This window comes from Cinclus cinclus, chromosome 3 (genome assembly GCF_963662255.1).
Source record: "Cinclus cinclus chromosome 3, bCinCin1.1, whole genome shotgun sequence".
Taxonomy (NCBI): Eukaryota; Metazoa; Chordata; class Aves; order Passeriformes; family Cinclidae; genus Cinclus; species Cinclus cinclus.
This window is the reverse complement of record NC_085048.1, coordinates 91,772,955-91,796,972: the sequence shown is the minus strand read 5'-3', so window position 1 is coordinate 91,796,972 and position 24,018 is coordinate 91,772,955. Positions and strand designations below refer to the sequence as shown.

The 24,018-nt window shown below is 37.2% G+C and overlaps 1 protein-coding gene across 1 annotated transcript in view; it reads left to right on the top strand.

Moving 5' to 3' along the window:
• Positions 1-24,018, top strand: part of USH2A (usherin) — a 374,892-nt gene that overhangs the window by 287,346 nt on the left and 63,528 nt on the right. The window contains exons 49-57 of the mRNA XM_062490428.1: positions 1,514-1,735; positions 6,926-7,149; positions 9,455-9,665; positions 10,484-10,681; positions 11,270-11,424; positions 13,233-13,431; positions 19,431-19,538; positions 20,091-20,274; positions 21,017-21,174. Of these exons, the coding sequence (XP_062346412.1) occupies positions 1,514-1,735; positions 6,926-7,149; positions 9,455-9,665; positions 10,484-10,681; positions 11,270-11,424; positions 13,233-13,431; positions 19,431-19,538; positions 20,091-20,274; positions 21,017-21,174 (1,659 nt within the window). The remainder of the gene's footprint in view (positions 1-1,513; positions 1,736-6,925; positions 7,150-9,454; positions 9,666-10,483; positions 10,682-11,269; positions 11,425-13,232; positions 13,432-19,430; positions 19,539-20,090; positions 20,275-21,016; positions 21,175-24,018) is intronic.

Sequence of the window (24,018 nt, the reverse complement as noted above, 5' to 3'; positions counted from 1 at the left end):
AATAGTTCTTTTAAAAAAATAGTTTGATTTCCAATAGATGTAAGCTACATTCTGTGTTTCAATACTTTCTCTGTGTAGAGACTAAATTAGCTTCTGAGGAATGCAGGAAAATACGATTAAGTACCTAGATGGATTATATCTATTATACTCTAAAAATTTGTTCTCTTTTTTTTTTTTTGTCTATTATTGACTTTATTTGATAAAGTTATTTATACAGGATACTCTCTAAGCATGCATATTTCCCAGATGTTGTTTGGCCAGCTCAATAGCTCGGGATGTGCTGAAGCATACTGGGCTGGAGGCATGAAGATTACAAATTAGGAAGGCAGAATCAGTTTCTGAAACAGTAGTGCACAAAGAAGTGCAAACGTCCATCCCAGGACTAAGATGGGTGACAGAACAAATAATGCTACTACCACCCAGGCACCTATTTGGCAGGGAATGTGAGGAGAAAGGAAAACACTGTTCTACCTTATCTATTACAATCTCAGCACATGTTTATTTCTGGCAAGAGCTGCATTGAGTTTGGAGATCTCTGTCTCTAATTCCCAGCCTTTCATAAGAAAAGAACTTGAGATGTTGCTTTAAATGAGAAAGATGTGTTTTAAAAATCAAAACACATTTCTTCGATTAAAATTCAGGAATCAAAATACTTTAATCAACTCTACTACTCATCTTCAATAGCAAAATAAAACCACTCCTTCCAAATGACATTTGAGCCTCAGAAAACATTTAAACTTAGAAAAATAATATATAAATATTAGAACATTGGATCAGCTCAAGTGCAGATACTAGTGAATGAAAATTATTACCATTTATCAACATTTTTGTATCCTTTATTGCTGTATGTACTTTGTTCATAACCCACAGCTTGTTCCAGTTCACCCCACCCCACTATCACAGTGTCAGTCTGGCAGTCTTATCCTGAGGTCTTTTCCTGCAAAAGCTGATGAGTTTGCTTAAGTAGCAGCCAAGCCCACCAATTTTGATGGTGGTATTTAATTTTTAAAGTGAGTTTAATCCTTAAATTCTCTGTGAGATGAAGTCCTGAGTGACACTCAAACATGAAAAATGCTTTAAGCATTGTGAATTAATTCATTGAGACAATTTTGGAATGATTTTGAAGGAGACAAGAAATATTTTTGCCAAGTAGCCTGCTGGTTCTGTTAAACACAGCAAGAATGTTCTCTCTTTACTGTGTAGCTGCAATTGCAAAAGGTTTTTAGCTGTATAATTGTCATAAGCACAGACACTATTTTCATTGCTCTTCTCATCTGTCATGCTTGTCTTTTGATATCTTACAGAGTCCTGACCTGATTTAATGAATACACATTTAATCATTATTACAAATGATTGTAATACTTCTATAGCATTCTAAAGCACCAAGTGCTTTCACATGGAAAGTTCTGTACTTGAAGCTTTGTGAATCCAGACCTGTGGCTCTCTGATGAAAACCTCTCATGAGTTTCAAGAGCGATAGATGGATAAAATACTTGTATTCTTATATTGACAGGAGAAGTATGCTGCCCTAATGAAGAAGAAAACAGAGTTTCAGTTGGAATTGGTGATTCCTGCTGCCAGGGAATGCCTTATTCCACATCAGGCAATCAGATCTGCTGTGGTGGATCCCTGCATGACAGTTTCAATCAGCAGTGCTGTGGTGGAAGGGTCATAAGCATGGACTCTGTCTGTTGTGGTGATGAAAAGGAAGGGACTGCATACAGACCTCTCACAGGTAAGTGATAAGTCCTCAAGAAAAAAGGTCTTAATCTTTCTAAATCTCTTGTGGCACCAGCCATTCAGAAGTGACACACTTGGGTTTAAAGTGTGTGTGCCAATTTGTTAAAATGTTGTTGCAATTTAGTCACCTGTTTTGCTATACTACAGAATGCTGAGCTTTCAGTAATCTTCTTTGTCTTCGTGCAAAAGCTGCAGAGGCTGAAGAAACCAGACAATTCAAAAGGAGTGAATGATCTTTCCTTATGCAAGTCAGGATACAGGACTGGTCCCTTCAGTGAGGTTAGATTGACCGCCTTGTGCTGCCGTGCATCCTAGTGCAGGGATTTTCCATTTGCTCTGGAAATGTGGGGTTAGTCACCTGGAAACTGAAGATTGCAATGGTGTCTGCTTGGTGGTCTATGTCACTCTCTTGTGTTCATCCCTCACATGGGGCTAAACCTGCTGTAGGTTAAAATTAAAAAAAAATAATCCCCATCACTACTCACTGGCTCATCTGGTGGATCCCATTAATTTCTTGGAAATGGTAGGAAATTACTCCATCATTCAAAGTTACAATCCTAACTCCTACTTCCTTATAAAACTCTGCAACTGTCTGAGGACGGACATTGGAGGTATTATTACAAAACCTATTCAGATATTTTCATGTGTCTTTTCTTTCCACAGTTATTAGATAAACTATATTCCAACAGCCTTAGGCTTTCTCAGCCTGACAAAAAGACTTCAGAAACTATTGTGATGTGAAAAGGGAGCCTGATTTCAAAACACAGAAATAATGAAGGTTTAGTACCCAGCTATGCTTGGTGTACAAAGCTGAGTGATGGTGTGTGCCAGCTGGAGCGTCTAGTTGTACAACTAAGAATCCAGATCTGAAGGATGAACTTTGCCTTTCCCCAAAAAATAAGCTCTGTCTTCAGCTAATTTTATGTATTCCCTGGATCCTTCAGTGGCTCTACTATTAGGAGCGCCTTCGTTGGGTGCTGACTGTCAGCATGAGTGAATCAGATGAGTATTGCCATGGTTTCTGTCGTTTCCATGCTATCCTTCCCATCCACTGGCGACTCATGGTGTGAGCTGTGAGCAGCACAGCTTGCATGATTTTAGCTCCCTCTCACTGTGATCCCTAATTGTGCTTGATCTACAGCATCTATGCTCTCAATACCAGCTTTAAGCAAAGCCCTCTTGCATAGCCACGCATTGTGCGGCTGCCACAAGACAGGGCTGGCTCATAAAACATCTCTTTATGTACTTTATTACTTAAACTCTTTTATTTGCCTGCAGGAGCCCTTTAACAAAATCACATTGAATTGACTTTCTCACACCAAATCAAATCTCTCTGGTCCCAGTTCAGTTGTCTTTGTCAATATGTATTTTATAAATGGAGTGAATTAACAGATGCTGTTGGAACAGAACTGCTGGGGTAGCGTTTATGTTTTTACTGCTCTCTCTGGGCAGATGAGTTGTGTAGGAGTGTAATACAGGTATCTTGGGATGAAAGTTATGTTCTTCATTTCAGTATATATGTATTCTTAACTGTTTTCTTTTTCCTTAAATAAATATATTTTAAAAACCTTTATATCCCTCTTTTAAAAATGTGTTTAGCCTATAGCACTCAATCATTTACACTATTTTTCTCAATAATGGGTCGGGATGACATTCTTTTTGGCTATTAAAAAAGAAAACAGTGGCTTCTTTCATCGCTCATGGGTTTTCTGTGAGGACTTTGCGCTCTGAGCCAGCACACAGCTGAACACAATTACAGGTTTGAAAGATGAATTAGCACCACAGTTGAAAAGAGATCATATTCTTTTGCATTAAGTGTAGAATAGATTGTGGTTTCTTATCATATCATATAGATCATGCTCAATTGGTTTTTGCTTAATTTCTTGGAATAATTCAGCCTTGCTAAATACATTGCAAAAAATGCACAAGCCAGGCAAAAATCTACTTGCTTCCTATCCTAATTATTGTCATTATTTTAATGGAAAAAATGCTCTTATATAAAAACATAATTTATTTATCATTAGCAAATGGATAAGTAGAATTTTGTAATAATATGGTAATTGGAAGGCTGATCTCATTGTCTGGAAGGAGAAAAGGTAACAGGGGTGGTTTTGTGCAAAAGCTGAATTGCTTCTGAAGCAGTTTTGCACTTGGCAGTGAATGCCATAGCTAAGAATCTAGTGACAATTTAAAGCTTTTGTTTGAGAACTTTAAGTCCTTCAAAAAAAAGCGTACAAGAAAAACTTGATCACTGAAAGTGCAAGCCTTGTGCACAGTCTCATTTTGTTGCATGACCAGTTCAAAATCAGTGTCTTTTTGCTGAATCTAGATCCAGCTTTGCACTGAATGTTGGTATAAGAGCTTGAATCATAGAAAATTTTCGTTTGCCGTTGCATACCTTTTTCAAAGAGTCCGCCCTGCAAAAAGGTGTTTGCATCCATCCTGCTTTACTTTTTCCTCCTTTATTTATTCATTCCTCTTATCTTAGGTTTCCTTCTTCACCCCTCGTTGGCCTAATTTAGTGGGGTGACCATAGAGACATCTACTGGCAAAGGCTGGCAGTGGTATACATGCACATCCTGAGCCCCATTGCTGCTGTGTGATTATTCAAAGTTCTCCATTTCTGGCTATAAAGGATAATGTCAGCTAAAACCAATCTTAGATTTTCTCTCTCTGTCTTCTTCCTTTTTTTTTTTTTTTTTTTTTTCTTTTAATGCTGCTATAGTGACATCCCAGACTCATGAAAGATGATGCTTCGTACTGTTGTTGTTCCTGATCTGTAATAGTTGCAATACCCGCATGTAAGCCAAGGATTTTTGGAGTAGTTTGCAATGTACACTGGCTCTGTATTTTGTTGATCCTGTATTCTGGCTCCAAAGGCTAAGCCTTTTAATACTCATTTTTTCCCCTTTTGAAAGCATTGGTTTTGCAGATTTACTAAATTAGTAATTCATCACTCAGCTAGGTTTATAAATTTTTTCAGTTGCTGGGGATGAACATGAAAGAATTGTTGACAGAAATCAGTGTTAGCAGGAAGTGTCTTTTCCAGCCCATGGATTTTCTTTTTGCTATAATGCATTACGTGCCTATGAAACATAAATATATAAAATATGACACACACATTCCAAATGAGTTACAAACAAATAGTTTACATTTTGATATTTTGCTGTATTCAGCAAGGGTTTATAGGAATTTCTGGATCCTTAAGCAATTGAATAAAGCAATTTTGAGAAGGCAAAATCAATCCATCAATATTACACGGTCCTATTTTGTTTTTCTTGGGGCATATTTAAAATTGTACATTTGAGGTGTCAAGGTTCAGGAGTCAAGTGCTACATGTGATAAATTAAGGAAAGGTCAGAGGCTATGCAGTGCAGTTTGAGAAGATTGTCTACCTCTGCCTTTGCAGCTCATTCATGCTGAAGTGATGCACTCTGGGAATTACTACCAAACTCTGCTCCGCAACATCTGCTCTCCCTAAGTGAGTTAGTGCACGTCAGACATCTTTATGTCAGAATATTGCAGTGATGGATGCAGTCTTCAGAAAATGCTGCATAAAAATCTGGTGTGCCGTTCTGGCCATTAAGTGAAATTACTATTTAAATTAATGGCGCTGTCACAGTTTATCTGTGCAAAGAATGAACGCTGATTAGGGTATTAAGTAATTAGCAATTTATCACACTGGAACAAGGTTGATAATAATTAAAGAAGTAATGGTTTACCAAAGAAACTAGAAAGGGAGTCACTTCTTGTTATGTGAGTGAAATCTTGGCTGAAAATTTTAATTCAGTTAAACAAAGATGAGGTTCACAGTGAAAGAATACAGCTTTGTTTGTTTCAATAGAAAAACAGTTCATTATCAAAATTTTAGTTTGCCTGTCAGAGGTCCCTTGAGGCTGTCTGAGTTGCTTATTAGTATTGAATTGAGTCATTTTCTGCATTAGCTCTCACTTTAAAATTGGTAGAATCCTAGGATAATTTGGGAAAAGGGTGTGAACAGGAGGAAATATTTTACCTCTTGAAGAGCTGGTGATCACAGTTTGGTTGTTGATATTAGAACCAGCCCTGAAAAAAGGTGAAGTATGCATGTAACGTCACCATTTTTAGCCATTCCAGTGACTGGAATGAAATGTTCTGAATGCTTTATCAGGATCATACCTTTATAGATTAATTTTCATTATGTATGACTTCTAAGAGAGATTTGCTGCAATAAATGGCAGTGAGAAAAGTGGCCACTCTTGCACGTGTTTTAAACACCATCATATGACAGAAATTATGTCAAACACAAACTACTTTGTAGAGATAACAGTATAGCACAGCCCTGTTTTTTATGTGTGATATTTTTCTAGTTCAATTAATAATAACATGTATTTCATTGCTAGTTAGAGAGGAGTTTGTAGTGTTTGGTTCTGAGTTAAAAGTTACCCCTTTCTTTAGATAGTGTTGGGTTCAACACTGGTATTTCATGTGAATATGTGGAAAATTGCAGTGGTTATTATAAGCTTTTATTTTAAAAATGGAATTATTAAAACCAGAAAAAAGACAGTGGAATTAATTTTGGCATCTTATCAATTACACTATAGAAATGCAAATTATGTTTAGATCTCACCTTCTTGAATGGTAATTCTCTATATTAGGTGACTGAAGCTTCACTGTGGGTATTTTGCAAGTGACCCACTCCATTCTAGGTACCTAATATGAACCCCTACTTCAAAATATAAAATACATTATAAATTCTGGAATGCTAAGATGCACTGTTGGAAGATTGTCCATGTGAAGGGGGGGGTGTGAAGGAGATGTCAGTAGAAAGTACATGGAAATCCTTCTCAGTTTTTACATTCTACAGGAAATTTTCATCAACAATCCATCTCCAGCCTGCTGTGGCCAGTTTGTTGGTGTTGTATTCCATAGCAAAGTTCTTTAAAAAGTTCAGGAGTGATGAATGTTGATTGTAGGGAACCCTGTCTCTAATTCTTGACTGTTCTCTGTAGGTCTGGAAGTCAGAATGCTTACTTCAGTCACCTCACATTTGAATTTAATTTCACTTTAGCTAAATCTGCATAATTCCAGCTGCTGGGGGGTTTATGCCAAGATACATTGCTTTGTGAGCTTTCTCCTTTCTTATCTATGTATTTGTTTACTTGAATGTCATATTCCAATTTTTTTGTTCGCTTTTTCATTTCAGGGATGTTCTGTTGTGGGCAGGAGTACGTGAATAAGTCAGATACCATATGCTGCTCAGGTTCCAGTGGTGAGTCCCTAGCACATGTTAGGAAGAATGACCAAGTGCCAGTAAAATGCTGTGAGACTGAACTTATTCCAAGGAGCGAAGAATGCTGTAATGGAGTTGGATATAATCCTTTGAAATATGTTTGCTCTGACAAGATTTCAGCTGGAATGATGATGAAGGTAATTGATAGAAAATCTCTTGGTAGCTCTGATTTGATGATGGAAAGAGAAATACACTGTTCATAACTATTTTTCTAAAATAGGAATATAAAAACTCTTGTGTGCATTATTCATTTTCACATTACATCCATATTAATACCGAATGAGTTCACCATGATTGATGTTATTGCAATGAATTCTAAAGGAATTAATAATGATTAGCTGCCTCTGTGAAGTGTTGCCCAGCACTTCAGATTAGTAGAGTGGCTAAAAGCTGGCATACTAACAAGACTGACATGTATAGCCAGCTTCCATTCAGTGGCTACTGTTTCTGATGGTGTTCATTAAGTGGAAATTAAAATTGGACTGGCCAGTTCTGAAGTATAAAAATCCTATAACATTTCAATTTGCGCAGGAAGTAGCACATGATTCCCAATCCCCTAAAAAAAAACCACAAAAAACCCCCAAAAATAAAAATAAGGCAATTGACATTTTCTTGATGGAATCAATCCTGATCCTACAGAAAACCAGTGGCCATTTTAGCGTAAATTTCAGCAGTACTAGGATAGGTCCTTTCATGCCTAATGAATTATATAGTATATTCTCATTCTATTTTAATTTCAGAGTAAACTAAACACCTTAAAGGCTAATTTGGTCTTTTCCCAGAGTGCCCTGTGACTTTAAGCATCAGCATGAGACAATTTTGCCTTATAACTCCAAGCTGAATTCAACAAAAATCTTCAAGAATTAGCATCTTGCTGTTATGCATAAGGTGTAAAATTGTTCTGGATTGTTATTATATATATGTATGTATGAATATATATATTATTGTATTATATATATGTAGATTCTTTTTATAAAATTGTATTTCTATTTATGATTGAGTGTGAGAGAAAAAAGAACATTGGCTATTGTGAATTCTGCAATATGGAAATCAGAGAGAGATTGTGGAATTTACCAAATGTAAAAGTAAAGTAAAACAGACCCCATCCTACCATATGCAGGTGTTCCTATATCCTTGTTGTTCATCTGCTAAGTTAATACAGAAGTATTTCGTACATCTTCACCTTTTCATGTCAAGGTTTTCATGTAATTTCATTTTCAGACTGAATAATTTTCTCGTAGAGAAAATTCAGGCATTGTGATGAGTCAGCTGCAATTCCTCAATGCATTGTATTAGTAGCTCATGCAAGGCAAAAAAATGGCTGACAACAGGTTAATGAATTCTGGTAGATAACACACCAGATCCCTGCCTTAGGTATAAAGTATAAACAAAGGAAGTGCTTTGTGTTTCACTTACCCACAGTAGAAAAGAGATAGCAGTGCTGGCTCTCTGATATGTATAGATTTACTAAGAGCAAAAGGGCTGATAGTCTGACACATTCTGCAGCTACTTTACATGGGAATCCAATCCATCTATATCCTGCCTCCTATATGGTTATCTATCACAGCGTAATTTTTGTGGAAGTGCCAAATTTGGGAAAAATTAGCTGAAGTTCCTAATCAGCTAAGTTAATTTCAATAGGTGAATTAAGGAAGCATTAGATATAACCTGTTTGGTTTTCCTTCTGAAGTTTATGACCTAATGGGCAAAAATATTTGTTGCAAATATGGCAGTGCATCTCTTTCTGCAGCAACCTATATTTTATGAGAATTACTGCTCTCTAGCTTATGGTTTGGCAAAAATATTATTTCATGAATTTTAATGGAAAGTTGTGGATGTTCAGTGTATATTTCTGTGAATTGTACTTTATGGGTTAAAAGATCTTATATCTTTATGTTTCCAGAAGTTCTCTTATTGCAGCAAGGCTTCTGTTTAGGAGTGATGTGGCAGAAGACATGATTTATATAGCCCATGGATAGAGTTCTCAGCCTTAAAAGCTGCCAAGGACTTCCACAGAGCCCTCTTGTGTACTTGGCAAGCTGTGAGGGGCTGGGAATTTACTACTGATTTGTCACAGGATATTGGCCTTTGCAGGAACAGAATGTTCAAATTCTTGGATAAAATTCTGTTTTCATTGATTCTAGACTCTTCTGTTTTCAACAAATCCAGCCATTTGTGCTTCCAGTAATTAAATTTGTGATGCTTTCATCCAAGGACCCTTAAAAAAAAACCCCTGTTTCTTTTAGGAAAGATTATAAAAGCATTAATAGTCAAAGACAGTAGATAGGCCAAAGCCTGAAAGGGTCTCCCATATGCTAGAAATATCAAGGTACTCAAGGTGGTGGAGTGGTTTTTGTGTTGCATAGAGACATACTAATGGAAGCATTTATAGGGAAAGGAAGATATGGGAAATATATTTAAATTTGCCTGTGTATTCCTTAGGTACAAGAAGAATGCAAGGCTAATGTCCTTTGCCCTTTATCTATGGAGGAAACAGCACATTGTGGAAAGTGTGACTTTGATCCTAAGGAGAATATCTGTGCATGGATAAAAGTCTCACAGAGTGCTACAGAAACAGAGGTAGAAGCAGATGTGTGTCCAACAGAAGAGGAGGCTGTCTACACAGGGGGTCCAACACAGTATTCATTTACAGGTAAGGAAAAGTGGCAGACCAGACTGCTGATTTGCTAGTATAGTTAATTTGCTCTGGAGAAAAAGATGGCCTGAATGCTATCAGATACCCTAATTAAATATGAGGCAGTGTGAAGAAGGACATGGATTTTCTAGGGTGAGTCCAGAGGAGGTAATGAAGATGCTCAGAGGGTGGAGCACCTCTCCTGTGTAGACAGGCTGAGACAGCTGGTGTTGTTCAGCCTGGTTTCAAGGGGGACCTTAGAGCACCTTCCAGTGCCTAAAGGGAGGTCTGCAACAGAGTTGGGGAGGGACATTTAACATGAGAAAACAGTGATAGAACTAGGATGAATGACTTTGAACTAAAAAGGGTTTAGATTATATATTAGGAAGAAATTCTTTACTGTGAGGGTGATGAGGCACTGGAACAGGTTGCTCTGATAAGTTGTGGTTGTCCCATCTCTGGAATTGCTCAAAGCCAGATGGATGGATTTTGAGCAACCTGGTCTAGTGGAAGATGTCTCTGCCCGTGACAGAGGGGGTGGAAGTAGGTGACTTTTAAAGTTGCTTCCAACCCAGGCCATTCTGTGATACTATGAATTGTAGTGAAGCAGAATTCTTTTAAGAAGGAATCTGTGAATCGGGGCAGAAGCTTCAGGGGTATGCAATGAACGAAATTCAATGAGCACCTAATGTCTAAACCTACTTTCAATAAAGTTGATGAAAGTAATGGCCCTGTCTAACGAATAGCATCCATTTCTATCTGTAAACCCAGAGAAAAAAAGTTATTTTGTATTTTGATAAGACTGAGAAGATCCATATGTAATTTTCTTTTTCTAGATGTGAACCTTGAACCTTTTGTCACATACGAGTACAGGGTGGCTGCTTGGAATAGCTATGGAAGAGGTTTCAGTGAAATTAGCAGAGCTGTCACTAAGCAAGATGTGCCACAGGGTGTGAGTGAACCAAAATGGGCCAAAGTCAATAATCGGGAAGACATGATTCTTCTGAACTGGGAGGAGCCACTTCAACCAAATGGTATTGATACATTTTTTTAAAGTGTTTTTTTTCTATCATTCCTGTGACAGTGTTCCAAAATCACAAGATATATCTTAATTAACCCCTGCCACTGAAATACGTGTGTTGCTAAACTCTGCCAGAAGATTTTGTTCTAGTTAGTGGTAATTTTCATTTCAATTAAGAGGAGAGTCTTCTTCACTGAAGACAAGTTAGCATGTCTTTACAAAGCACATACTAAAAAGTGCTCTTCTGAGAACAGCTGTAATTACAAATGTGCAAATATGATCAGAAAATTACAATCATCTTAAAAAATATTTGGGAATCCGGGGGTAGGGCTGGTGGTGCTTGTGTTTATTTCAGAAAATATGGCTTACTATTTTCAAACTGTGAGGAAACTTGGAAGACCTCTCAGTAAAAACTGGGATCTACTTGGATGCTGATGCAGATGCAGCTGGCAATTGACATTTAGCATTTAATCAGAATGTTTATCTGGTACTGTGGTCATGCAGATATTCCACTGAATGTTTTCTGTATGCAGAGCAGGTTATTATCCCATCACACAGGATCCCTCAGCTAACAAAAGGGAAAACTTTCTTTCTACAATAGGTCTTATCATTCATTACATCATCCTCCGAAATGGAATCGAGCATTTTAGAGGAACAGAAAGGAGCTTCACAGACACCAGGGGTGTCCAGCCATACCAGGAGTATTCCTACCAGCTGCGAGCCTGCACTGTTGCTGGTTGCACAGACAGCAGCAAGGTTAGTGAAGTGGGCTTCATGGAGCATGGTGCCAGGATTTTATCAGCCAGTGTGGCAACATTGAAATGCTTTTGGGAAGGTGTAATTTGAAGACACGCTGATTACTGAGTGAATGGAAAAAAAACATCAATAATCTGATTGGATTCAGCTACTGACAGGTGAATATTTGGAACCCCAGGCTGATACAAGCAAACGGAGGAAGAAAGCAGTATCTCAGTCTTGGCAAAGCTGAAATTGCACTGTAGGAGCTGATGTTTGTTAAAGAGAAAGCTGTACATGGCAGAATAGAGTAAGGAATATTAAGATGCACCTTCTCTAAACCTGGAAATTAAATTTTTGCTTCTCACTAGGAGGTCTATAGCCTCTTCTTCCTTGCTATTTCTTAGATTATCTGCTTTAGTTATAGTCTATCAATTTGTTCAACCAACCCCTTACAATTCCTCTCCAGTGGAAAAGCCTCCTTTCACTATATTTCTCTTTGCAGGCTTTCTGCTTCAGGCTTTACTGTCCCTTTGTGTGCAACTTACCTCAGCTTCAGTTTTAAGCAAGCAGGACCTCTTACCTCCCTTACTCACAGTTTCATTTCCTTTTGTATCACTTTGAATCATGGGTACCTTTCACCAACATTACTATTTAACCAGCTCTGGTTTTTATTCTGCAAAGTACCTGCCTTATTCATCATTTGCAAAAATGATTTCTTAAGTGACCTCTTTTTCAAAATATTATTCTTGCCTCTTTGAAAATGAATTTCTAGGACTAAAAGGGTAAGGTCTGTGGGGCAGAGGTGGGGAGTAATGACTATGTTTTGTAATTATTATATCTGTGGGATTGAACATTAATTTTTTTTTTGTTTGCAGGTGTTTAAATGGTTTTCTTATTCATGCAAATCTCAGCCAGAAGTCTAAAATGAAAAACACTGGTGCAGAGGGTTGAAGATAGGTGGATAGCCCTCTGTCTGCACAAAGAGCTGTGGTCTGGAAACTATGTAGGCTCAGTTGTGGCAACCACTGACCTGATAATAAATCCTGCTTGTTTCACTTGCCTGTGATTAAGGAGTTTACTGTTGCAAACACTGAAGTCTGCAAGTGGGGACTGATTCCACCTATGCACTAAGACAATATATTACAGAGGGTACATTTTATATATTTGCAGCATAATATAAATACTTTATGATGGTAATAACAGAAAAAGAAAAGTGATTCTCAAAGAGAAAATGGTCTGACTCCCTTATTAAATGAATGTAATTTGGAAATGCCTCTTCTGTAGCTGATGGTGGAACTGTGTAAATAGAAATTACCTTTTCCCCCCCCCTTTTTTTTTTGAGTAAAAAGAACTTAACAAGTGCAAACTTATCCTGTCTTTCAAAATCCTTACAGAAGTATGGAGTTGCAGATAGCTATTACAATAGAGTTCAGATTGCATGGGATATGTGGAGGCTTAGCCCCATGTTTACTGGTGCTTAAGATATATTAAATCAGGCAGTTAAAATGCAGAGACACTGACAAACCATATGGAAGAGAGTTATCAAGAGTTTTCAAGCAATACAGTTTTTGTTGTTTCACCCTGTGCCATACACTGCAGCTAAAACGTGGTGAACCTGTTGTGATAAATTGGAGACACAGACTTATGTAATGTATTCAAGGTCAGATTTCATTGTGAAAAAGGAGGAAAAAAGTAACTACATCTCCAGCCCCTTGGTAATGATATGCCAGCCCAAACAACATTTTAAAACAAAAGTGACATTCTCATTGATCATGGTATGTAGTGTACTATTACTATAAATTGCTGTTTAATTCATATGTCTTCAGGTAGTTGCAGTCACTGTCCAAGGAGTCCCCGAGAGTGTTCAGCCACCAGAAGTCAGTGCTCTCAACTCCACAGCGCTACATTTAAGATGGGTTGCACCCAAGAAACCAAATGGGATCATCAGAGAGTACCAGATCAGTCAACTGGGGAGAGGACTTATATACATTGATGCTGCAGGCAGAATGCAGCACACAGTGTCAGGTAAGGAGGCAAAGCTCTTTGACAGGCTAATGTCCTGTCCTTAAGATATATAAGACAGTATTAATATATTAAAAATGCCACTTGTCAGTAACTTTGAAATCCCCAGTCCTGTGCACAGTTTGGAATGCTTTATCATGGCTTTACATATCTTAAATTTATTTTTTTCCAATCTCTTTCATTTCTAGTGGTTGTTTGTTAAAATATTAATAGATTTAATTTCAAAATTTTAAAATAAATCTATCCAGCTTGACTGAAGATGCATGCTTTGTAGTGTACTCAAGGACTTAGATATTCTGTGTAGGCCAGCCATCCCTTCATATAGATTCAAAACTCTCTTTTAACATGGCTGATGTGCAGCAATGCAGTTGTGAATGTGTAGCAGTGCAGGATCAAGAAGGATCCAGTACTTTACATCTGAGATAATAAAAAGTAAAGGAAGACAAAACAGGAAAGATCTCAAATTCTGTTCATAAAATTATATATTGCTTATAGCCATTTTCTATATACTTGATGAAAGAACCTTTATTCCAGGGATTTTGGGGGAAAGCTTGGCTCAGACATCAAATGTATTATTTCCAATATTCAATTTTTAGTTATTTTTTTAATGTTACTCTGAGGTAAAATTCCTCTTGGAGATGCTTGTGTTGGACACAGAGCAGGACCATAAGCATTATGGGATATCTTCTTTTACACTCTTTGACCTCAGGTTGCTCATTGAATTTTTATATCTCACAAATGCATTAACTTTTCCCTCTTTTTTTTTTATTTTTGCCCCACAAGTAGGAAATTTCCTATGTTGTACACACCATATAACAGCCAGCCAAAGAGCAGAATTTGACGTAGGGCACACAAATCTTCTGGAGCATAGATGGCACTCTCAAATACCTCTAAAGCATGAGTTCTGAGCCTGGGTGGATCCCTTAGTGCTTCAAAAGAGTTTGTCTTTGCTGTAGTCACTCACAGAAGAGCAAGATTGCTGTTCCTCTTTGACAATATCATGCTCAAGTGTGAAATTCATCAACAGTGTATTACTCCTATCTCCATATTCAGTGCTTCTGGACATGAGATATTAGCCAGCGTTGGTGGTACATGTTTTAGAATTGCTGTTGTAAGTTTACACTGCAAAGAAGGAACATTCCAACAAGGAGTGATTTATCAAACCCCTATAAAAATATTTCCCATGCTCCTCCAAGGCAGTTATATCTCCATTTTAATGCCAACAATACTTACCAATTGGAAGTGAGAGGAACTTAAATTAATTCCTGAGAAACAAGGATCTTTTTTGCTTTGTGTGCCTGTTCTGTTAAGCCACTGTCCAGTGCAGCCATGTTAAGCCAGGAATGAAATAAGTGATCATTCTTCCTGACAGTCATAATCAAATCTTTTGCTGTTTTCTTCAGGAGCTTCCTTGGGTAATAATGTGGAACTCATGAAAGTGATTTAGCAATGTGGGTAATTATTGCTCTCTAAATTAAAAGAATACGATAAAAGAATCAAATTCACTTCATACATAATCTCGAATGTTTGAACTGTTTGTCTTATTCCCTGTGGATGTATGTTCTGATTTTCCCATTATCCTTGTTTTTTCTTTCTTCTTTGTTATTTCCCTCTCCAAAACTGCCTGCTTTTCCCTGAGCAACAGTTGAACATTAATGAAGCTGTAGCATTAGTGTTTGTGGGGACTTTGAATCTCAGGTCTCGCAAACGGCAGACGTGAAGGCGAGCACCTTGCCACGGCACCATTGTCTTGCTGCTTATTTTTAATTACATCAAAGCTTTGGAAACATGATCCCACAAATGCTTTGTGGGAATAGCGGTGAATGTGCTCATCATGTGAAATCCATAAATTGCTTATAATCCTCTCAAGATGTTAAAAAAAGCATTAAGTAATTGAAGACAGGAAGTCCTCAGTTAATTATTTAGAGGTGTTATCAATGCTTTAAGCAAACTGAAGCATTTTCTGCTATCTCACTGAGTTGAATGCCACTGGGACCCAGGGGCAGCAGCCATCATCTTCTCATATTCTCTAATGCAAACAGCACATGGCAGCTTGTCAATAAAAGACCTTTTTATATCATTTATTACTGAACACTTCCAGTACCCTGTACAGAACAATTTGGATGACAGTTATGGCATTGTTTCACTTTGTGTTACTACTACTTTACAAATGGGCCTGCTAATGCTTTGCAGTGGGGCCAGGCAGAGGGTAAGACTGAGGAAAATAATTAGGGGAATTGTAAAAGAAAGCCAAGAGTGCCCTCTTCAGCAGCAGCAGGTGGATTTATAGAAAAGGTTTCTTCTCAACTGCCCCCTTGTAATACACTAAAGTTAATATCCCAAGTAAGAGGCTTTATCAACAATTTGTACGATCAATCATTTTTAGGTCAAAAACACGGAAAAGAATTAATATTTTCTTTAGTAAAAGAAACAACAGCATGCATGCCGAATAGTTTGAAATTCTTCCATCTGAACATATTCTCCATTTCAGGGCGATGAAATCTGTAGAGATACCAAAGCACTGTCTTTGGTCAAGTCTGTCTCCATATGCAGCACTGAATCATTAATAATATTTATCTGAAGGAAACTCTTGGGGGTGGAGGGGTTGTGTGAGACTGTGGTCAGCAATCTGACATCCTCCTGAGTAAAATTCCCATGGTGGGGCCCAGGAGTGTTATCCTGGGAGCTAATTACTGACCTTGCTGGAGCCATACCCACAAATGGAGACAAACAGTATTACAAAGAATTGATTTAGCTAATAGAACAATGCATTCTTAAAAAAACAAAAACAAAAAAAAGCACTGTTTCACAGCCTTTTGGCAAATGACAAATGCTGCAACAATATAATAGACTGTTTAAGTTGATTAAAAAAAAATAAAATAAATTCCCCACAATAATAAACCAAAAAAGAGGAGGAAAGAAATATCCTCTAGTGAACGATCAAGTAGAGACATTAGAAAAGCAAAATGCTGCTTATGTTTCAAGATTATCTTACTTGTTATTTTTATTATCAATCACACACATAGATTTGCACAGAGCTTTCCAAAGCATACATAAGACAATGCATCTAATGCAAATCTTTAATAATCTAGGTAAAAAAATCTGCTGTTACTGCTCCATATATGGCTAGAATTTCAGGTATCAAAATTTCAACAATAAATTTAGTGAAACCATGTGCTTTTTTTTTAATGTTCATTTTTCTCTTTTAAGTGTAGTTGTAAATGAGTATTGCTTTATTATGCGTGTTTCCTTTAAAAGTGAACATGACTCCCTTTAGGGGAATTCAAGTAATTTGTTGCCACAGTAATCTTTTCTATCCTGAAATGTTAAATACTTGGCTTTCCTCCATGCCTTTGCGTCTCTCTAGTCTGCAACTGTCATTTTCTCCCTCCTTACTTTTATACACAGTGTTCAGATGATTTTTCTTCTCTTCCAGTTCATTATTAGGTTACAGCAAGGGTTGTCCCTCTGAGTCATCTCTTTATTTTCTCTACTTCACAACTTGTCCAGTTTGTAAAGCAGCCTGCATGTCTTCCATTCAGTATTTTACTTTCCTATGTAATTGCTGCTTCTTCTTGCAGTCTATTTGTTTGTAATACATTTTAATTAAAATATCTTGGTGTAGGGTGTAAGCAGAGATTTGTTTATAAACAAAGATCTTCCACAGGCTTTTGTTGCCACAGAATTGCATTGTTCTTGAAATAATTCCATTCAGACACAGGAGCTACATCAAAAGTACACTGTTAAGACCACAAAGCCACAAGCTTTAAAATTGACCTGTATAATGCCTATGAATTGACCTGTATAATCCTAATTCAGCCTCTTCCACACAAACAATTTACATTACACAGCAGTACAGTCATTTGTTCATAGGGTTACTGCCTCGTTCAGTCCACAATCTGTGCCTCTTCCAGGGAGGAATAAAATGAGGCTCCTGTATGGAGAAATAATTGCTGCCTCAGCTTTGGCTGTGTTTAGTGGATTAATTCCTTCTGGGAGTCTCAATGTAGATGGGCCTAATTCTGCTTCTGCCCAGAGCTACATTCCCTTTCAAGGAGGGAGGAACATTGGAGGCAACTGGGACAGTGCCAGCCCAGAGAGACCAAACGTGGGTCATTGAGGGGCTGGTGGCATGGACTGCCAAAGGGAGGGACCTGACATCCAGGGCTTGAATAGTTGTTCAGGCTCTTGTACTGAGGAAGGCACACCCCAGTCTTTCACAGTTTGTCACAACCACATCTTCTTCATTTTCATTACCTTGCCTGAGACCTGAATTTCCTGAGCTCTCAGAGATGCAGCTGAAGGCACCTGTTGTGCTCGGATATATAAAGTTTTACACAGCACTAGGTAGTCTGACAGCCAGGTCCTGGGCATCCCAAATGGCTTCCTGGTAGCTCCAAGGAAATTTTTGGTTCTCTCTGTCTCTTTGAGTTGGCATCCTGATTCTGAGAGAAATCGTTCTCTTTTACTTTTTTTTGAATTTATGTGTTTTTTTATGGAGTTGGTCGGGGGGGTACTTTTTGTTTTGGTAGTGTTTTAAGACATTTGGAATGCTCAGCAGGTTGGTGTTAGTAAAACACCTGAGCACTCTAGGGGTGGACTCTACAAGAAAAGTCTCAAATTACAATTGATCAGGCCAGAGGCCACACGTTGGAGGCAGTTTTAGAAAGGACTCTGCCACAAAGCCTGTGAACAAAAGGGGATCAGTTTGTATTGTACGATGTCCTGGCACTAGTATTTCCTAGTTTTTAAGTGTTTAGTTTTGCAATTTTAATATTTTCAAAGAGATTCTGTGTATAATTTCCTTTTTGTTGTACTTTCTGTATCCTTTACATTCAGGAGCAGGAACCTTTATTTAATGTATTATGAGGTGTTAACAAGGGGGTCCTTGAAAAGGTGAGAAAGGGATTTTCAGTGTTTGTGCCTGGTGATATCTTAAAAATCAATTTTGATAAATATCCAAAAGGATAGTTTAGCAAAGGTGCTGTGTTGTGGGCTGGAGGGTGCTGTGTGAGGAAGGCTGATCAGCAGTTCAAGCTGAGCTATAAGGTGATCTCACAGTGGTCTGCATCTTTAACAATTGAACTACAAGAAGCCTTTAATGGGTGCACAGAATTGGCTATTCTAAAAGCTCAGTATCTTAGCCAAATTATGAGTGCAATTTTATGAAGATCCCTAAAGTCAAATTCTTAAGCCACTGTCAATTTGATGTCAAATCTGAAGTCATCGACATGCAGCACAAGGATGTTTGAAAACTTCCAAGGAAAAGGCAAAGCAATATATTCTCTTTTTATCCCATTCAAGGATGTCCAGCATAGAAGGTTTGAGCTGAAAAAGGAATTTAAAATTACACGGAACTAAAATTAATATCTTGTAATGAGTGCTTGCTTGTCAGTCCAGCTTCTAACTGCTTGGTAGCATGTATTGTAAAGTCTTGTATCAAATAGGGGAAAAAAATAGAGAGAAAATGAAAAAAAAACCAAAACAAACAAGCAGAAATTGGGAAGGTGCCAGGAGTATCCTTAGACTTGTTTGCAATGTGGTAGAAGGATTAATGTACAAGTGAGTATTTTATTATCTTATTATTGCAAATGTATTTGCAATAAATTTTCAAAACATTACGGACTATTCGTCTTTTCAAGTCCAAAACTCTAAGCAATTGTGCTTTCAGGTGTTTTTCTGCATTGCAAGTGTCATTGCTAAGTTTTTTGATTCAAAACTGATTCAGATATATGAGGCATACCCACAGATCCATGGCAGCAAAGACAGACAGTCTGAATTGTTTTGTTGGGCCTTTTAAATCACTAGAGGATATATGTCTAAATTAGTGAGAATTCACCATTTTAGTATTGTTCAGGGGTAATATAAGAATAGTTCATACTTTATGTTTGCCAAAAATGCTAAAAAGTTAACTTTAAGTCTAGTAACTTTCTATGCAGAGATGTTATTCTTGGAATGATTGATGTCAACATCTCAACCTAACCTCTCTTTGCTTTTTCTAGGTCTTCAGCCATACACTAATTACAGCTTTGTGCTTATTGCATGCACATCTGCTGGGTGTGCTTCCAGCCAACCACTTTCAGGTCAAACTTTACAAGCTGCTCCTCATGGTAAGGGAGAAAGTCATTCTTATAGAACTGCAAAGAGATGGTCATACGGGCATGTATGTTCTGACCGATTAACAAGGTGCACAATGCCACTGCCATCCATCAAGCTATCATGTAGAAATTTACACAAGAGAATCTGTCTCTCTTGGAGTTTTTGTGTCTTGCCACATTTTCTTTACTGCCTGGTACTGCATTTCTACTTTCTTTTTGTGAAAATTTCCCCAAGTTAATCTCTGAGTTCCATAGCTTCATTAACGAAGTTAGAATTAGAAGACAAATACATTTTAAAGCACAAATTAATAAGCAGAGACTACTGGGCATATAAAGGCTGCAGCCTTTGGCCTCGTTCTCCATTAATCTTTACCTTGTCTAACTGGTTGCATTTGTTATAGGATAAATGCAGAAAATGTGATAAATTCTGTGATTCTCCCTGGTCTTGTTTCATGTTTTCATTACTTTGCTGAAAAAAACAGCATGAGAATGGGAAATTTAAAAAAAAAAAACCCTTTGAATTTCTGTAATAAAATTAAAATAGTGTCATTTTGATTTTAATAGGGGTATGGCCAAAACCTCATCATATCATAGTCAGCTCAACAGAAGTGGAAATGTATTGGAGTGAACCAAAGGAACCCAATGGACTCATTACTCATTATCGATTATTTCGTGATGGAGAGCAGATTTTCCTGGGTGGCAGTACAGACCTGAATTTCACAGATGTTAACCTGCAGCCTAACAGTAGGTAAGGCATGTTAAAGAGCTCTGGTAACAGGTAAAAGGCCTTGAAAAGCATAGGTATTTGTGTTAGTGAAATGTACAAATTATAACATTGTGAACAGAAGAAAACTCTCTTACAATATTACTGTATTACTGAAAATTGGTAACTACTTTTAGGAGTCCTTCAAATATTAGAAAGATGTTATTCAAAGGACTTCTATTTTTTGTTTTGTTTTTGAGAATAGGTCATTCTGATTCCAAGAAGCAAAGCTCTTTCTTTTTTTATTTTTATTTTTTCTTTCTTGGATGGTTTGTTGGTAGCTCAATGGTAGGTATTTTTCCATCATAGAATATACTCTGAAAATTTTCAGGTTTTATATGACAAACAGCAGTGCACATGGTATATAATGTTCCAGTGCATATTGAACATACAGGCTCAAAAGTGACTGCTGATATTTTTGTAGACGCTATTCTGAAATAGTTTTGACACCTTTTGAATCAATACTTCTCTTTCTTATGTAAGCTAATTTGAATTTTAGTATTAGTATTTAGTACGAGCGTTTTAGTTGGTATCTAAGGTTCTATGTTTATTATTCTAAGTTACTTTTCTCACATTTAGGAAAACTTAAATGCGAAAATCTTCACTCATGCAGTATTTGTAATATACATTGTATTCACTTTAAATTGGTGCAAATGGAAATGTTCTGTTACTGATATGCCTAAAGCTTCTAACTGCAGTGTCTACTGATCTTTTTGTGTTTGTGCAGATATGTTTACCAGCTGGAAGCCAGCACTTGGGGCGGCAGCAACACTAGTGATAAATATGTTATACAAACACCAGTAGGAACACCAGAGAAAATTCATGTCCCATATAATGTCACAGTAATTGATGCATATTCTATATTTCTAGCTTGGGACGTGCCAGGTAAAAATGTATTTCTGTATAGTACTTTGTAGCAAAATGAAAGGATTGAAAAATTAGTATATCCATGTAGTCAGCTGAATCATTCTGATATTTTTATTCTTCATATTTGGTTTTAGTGTTTGTGATTTAAATAACCAGTGTCCAAAGCTGTTGTGTCCTAGAGACATATTAGTTTAATAATATTGACCTAGATACTTGCCATGGGTATTGTGAAGTTTAGCTGAGCAAAATCCTGCATGTTTTGGTGTTGGGAACTATTACGGAGTGCAAATATTAATGACAAAAAACCCAAAAATCATTAAGTTTTCTCTTCTGTTCATACTAACCTGTGTTATCCCCAGGGAAACCTGAAAATCTTTTAGGCTGTGTGACAGAGACCCTGTGCTAGCTTTCACCTGATTGTGTAATTTTTTTCTGCTCAAGCACTTTAGTGTAATGTGGATATGTTACCTTGCAGTATGGGGGATCAGCAAAGGCCCACAAGTCTTTTTACTCTAGTTATTCTTCTCCTGAACACTACCAGGTGACCTTCACCTGCTATAAAGATGGGTAGCAAGGAATTAACTGAATTATAGTATCTTTTTATAAGAGAGGCTATGCAATATTTCATCAATATAGATCTTAGTTAAAGTGATTGTTGCACTTTAGTGATGTTATAAGAATTATATACTGTATTTATTGGGACAATGAGAGCCTCGTAATGAACAATCTTTTGTTTGGTGTAGTTCACCTCCAACAAGGTGTTTTCTAGTTTGGAGATACTGGGTTTTTTTCAATTAAAATTACGTCAGTTTTCTTAGAAACTTCAGCTGTTTGCATATTGCAATAACAGCCATAAGTGTTTTATCAATGAATTCATGGGAGTTTTTAATATCTCCTCTTCCTAATTATTTAAGATGTTCTATCCTTGCTTAGCAAGGGTCAATTGGCATTAAAAATAAAGTCACCTAGAAAAAGTATTTTGCCTTCAAGACTAGGATTGCAAGTATTGTGGCAGTGCTAAGCAGCACTCACCCTACCCATTTAAGCAATGATTAATAAATCTATAATACCCTGAGCTGTCAATCTTTTAGTTTTCAGGAGCACAAAATCCATTATAGAAATGCTATAATATATGAAAAAGATTAAAATCTTAAATTAAACTTCTCCCCCTACTGCCTGAAAGGATTTAGAACCCTGCAGAAGGCAGGTGAATTCAAATGGCATATAATCTACAGTTGGTTTTATTAGAAAGTGACTCATGCAGTATTATAGTTTTGATAATAAATATAATTTAAGGTACAAAATATTCAGCAACATTATAAATATATTTAAAATATAAGAATATACTGGAATAGTATAGGCTGTGAAGAGTGGGGTGTTTCCCAGAAAACCTTGTCCTTGTTCTAGACCTTTTCCAGCTGCTTAAATTCCTGTTACTCACAGTAGGTTACAAACCTGCAAGGAGAACCAGGCTCTGTGTAGTACGTTTGGTTATGTTGCAATTAAGATTATGGATACAAGGGTCCATCTGTTCCTAAAACCACACAAGCAGAGGGATGAGGGTGGACATTACAGATCTGCAGAAGATGCAGGGTTGATGTAGTCATACATCTGTAGAAATTATTCTGTACAGACGGGAAAGGAACATGTCCTTCTTTCCAGATACTGGGACACACCTTGAATACTTATCTCACTTCTATGGATGTTTGATAACTTACCCCCTTGCTCTTTGCCTTCTTGTTGTGGAGCTAATAATTTAGGTTTTTAAATACGAAGAAGGGATTTTCATACTGTGCTTCTGTTGGGTATGGTCCTGGTTTCAGCTGGAGCAGAGTTCATTTTCTTCCTAGTTAAGACAGGAAAGCAAATCTTGCTGTTCCTTTTATTATAGCCCTTCGGGGTCACTAGCTGGTCTTATAAGAATGGGGAGTACTAATAGCAGAGAAATGTTACTGAACAATGCTGCCTGTTGGCAGAACCACTGCTCTATGCAGAAGCTAGGAAACTAATTACTGACAGTTCATAATCCTGTTTTGTTCTCAGTCTGAGGTCCTCTGTGGTTCTGGAGTTTTGGTTTTTTTTTTCCTGCAGACTACAAAGGATGCAGGTGAAGGTTTATTTTGGAAGTTCTGACCTGGAATAGCCCAGATCCCATTAACATATCCTATCCTACAGGTGTCTGGGGTCACATACATCCCCAGCTTTGTAGGAATAGCCTAAGTTGTTTACTGCTTCTTATACTTATGTCCATGTACATAGAATAACTATTTTCCTCTTTTTTTTTTTATCTGTTTCCTTTCTGTGCATAAATAATTGCCTCACAATAGGCTATGTTGAGGCAACATAGGTTTTCCTTATAAAATTAAAATGCACCTTTACTTAAAAGGATTGTTAGGCTTAGCAGTCACTCTTGGACAAAACTGTTCTTTTCGCTGGTACAGACTCAGTGGTAGAAAAAGTGCTTTTAACTTACAAAGTTTTGATGGCAAGGTACTTGTTCATACTGTCTTCCTGTCTGTGGATATCAGGGCTGCTTTGGCATTCTGTCTTATCTGCTGTAATAAATTTGGATCAAGTAATCACCCTCAGGATTAATTATGGACACATCGTATTACACAGACCTTCCTTTTGGATGGTTTAATTATAATGTTTCAGCATCTGTAATATATCTTAATCTTGTGACTTTATAGATACATAGTGTTTCAAAAATCTTGACTTAGCTAAAGAGTAGGGTGGCCCAGTAGTGTTTACAGTGACAGATTCAGAAAAAAAATACTTGACACACCTCACTCACTGTGGAAAATAGGGCTTTATTTTCTGAAATAGGTATTCCATTATCTTGTATGGCATTGCCTCAGTGCA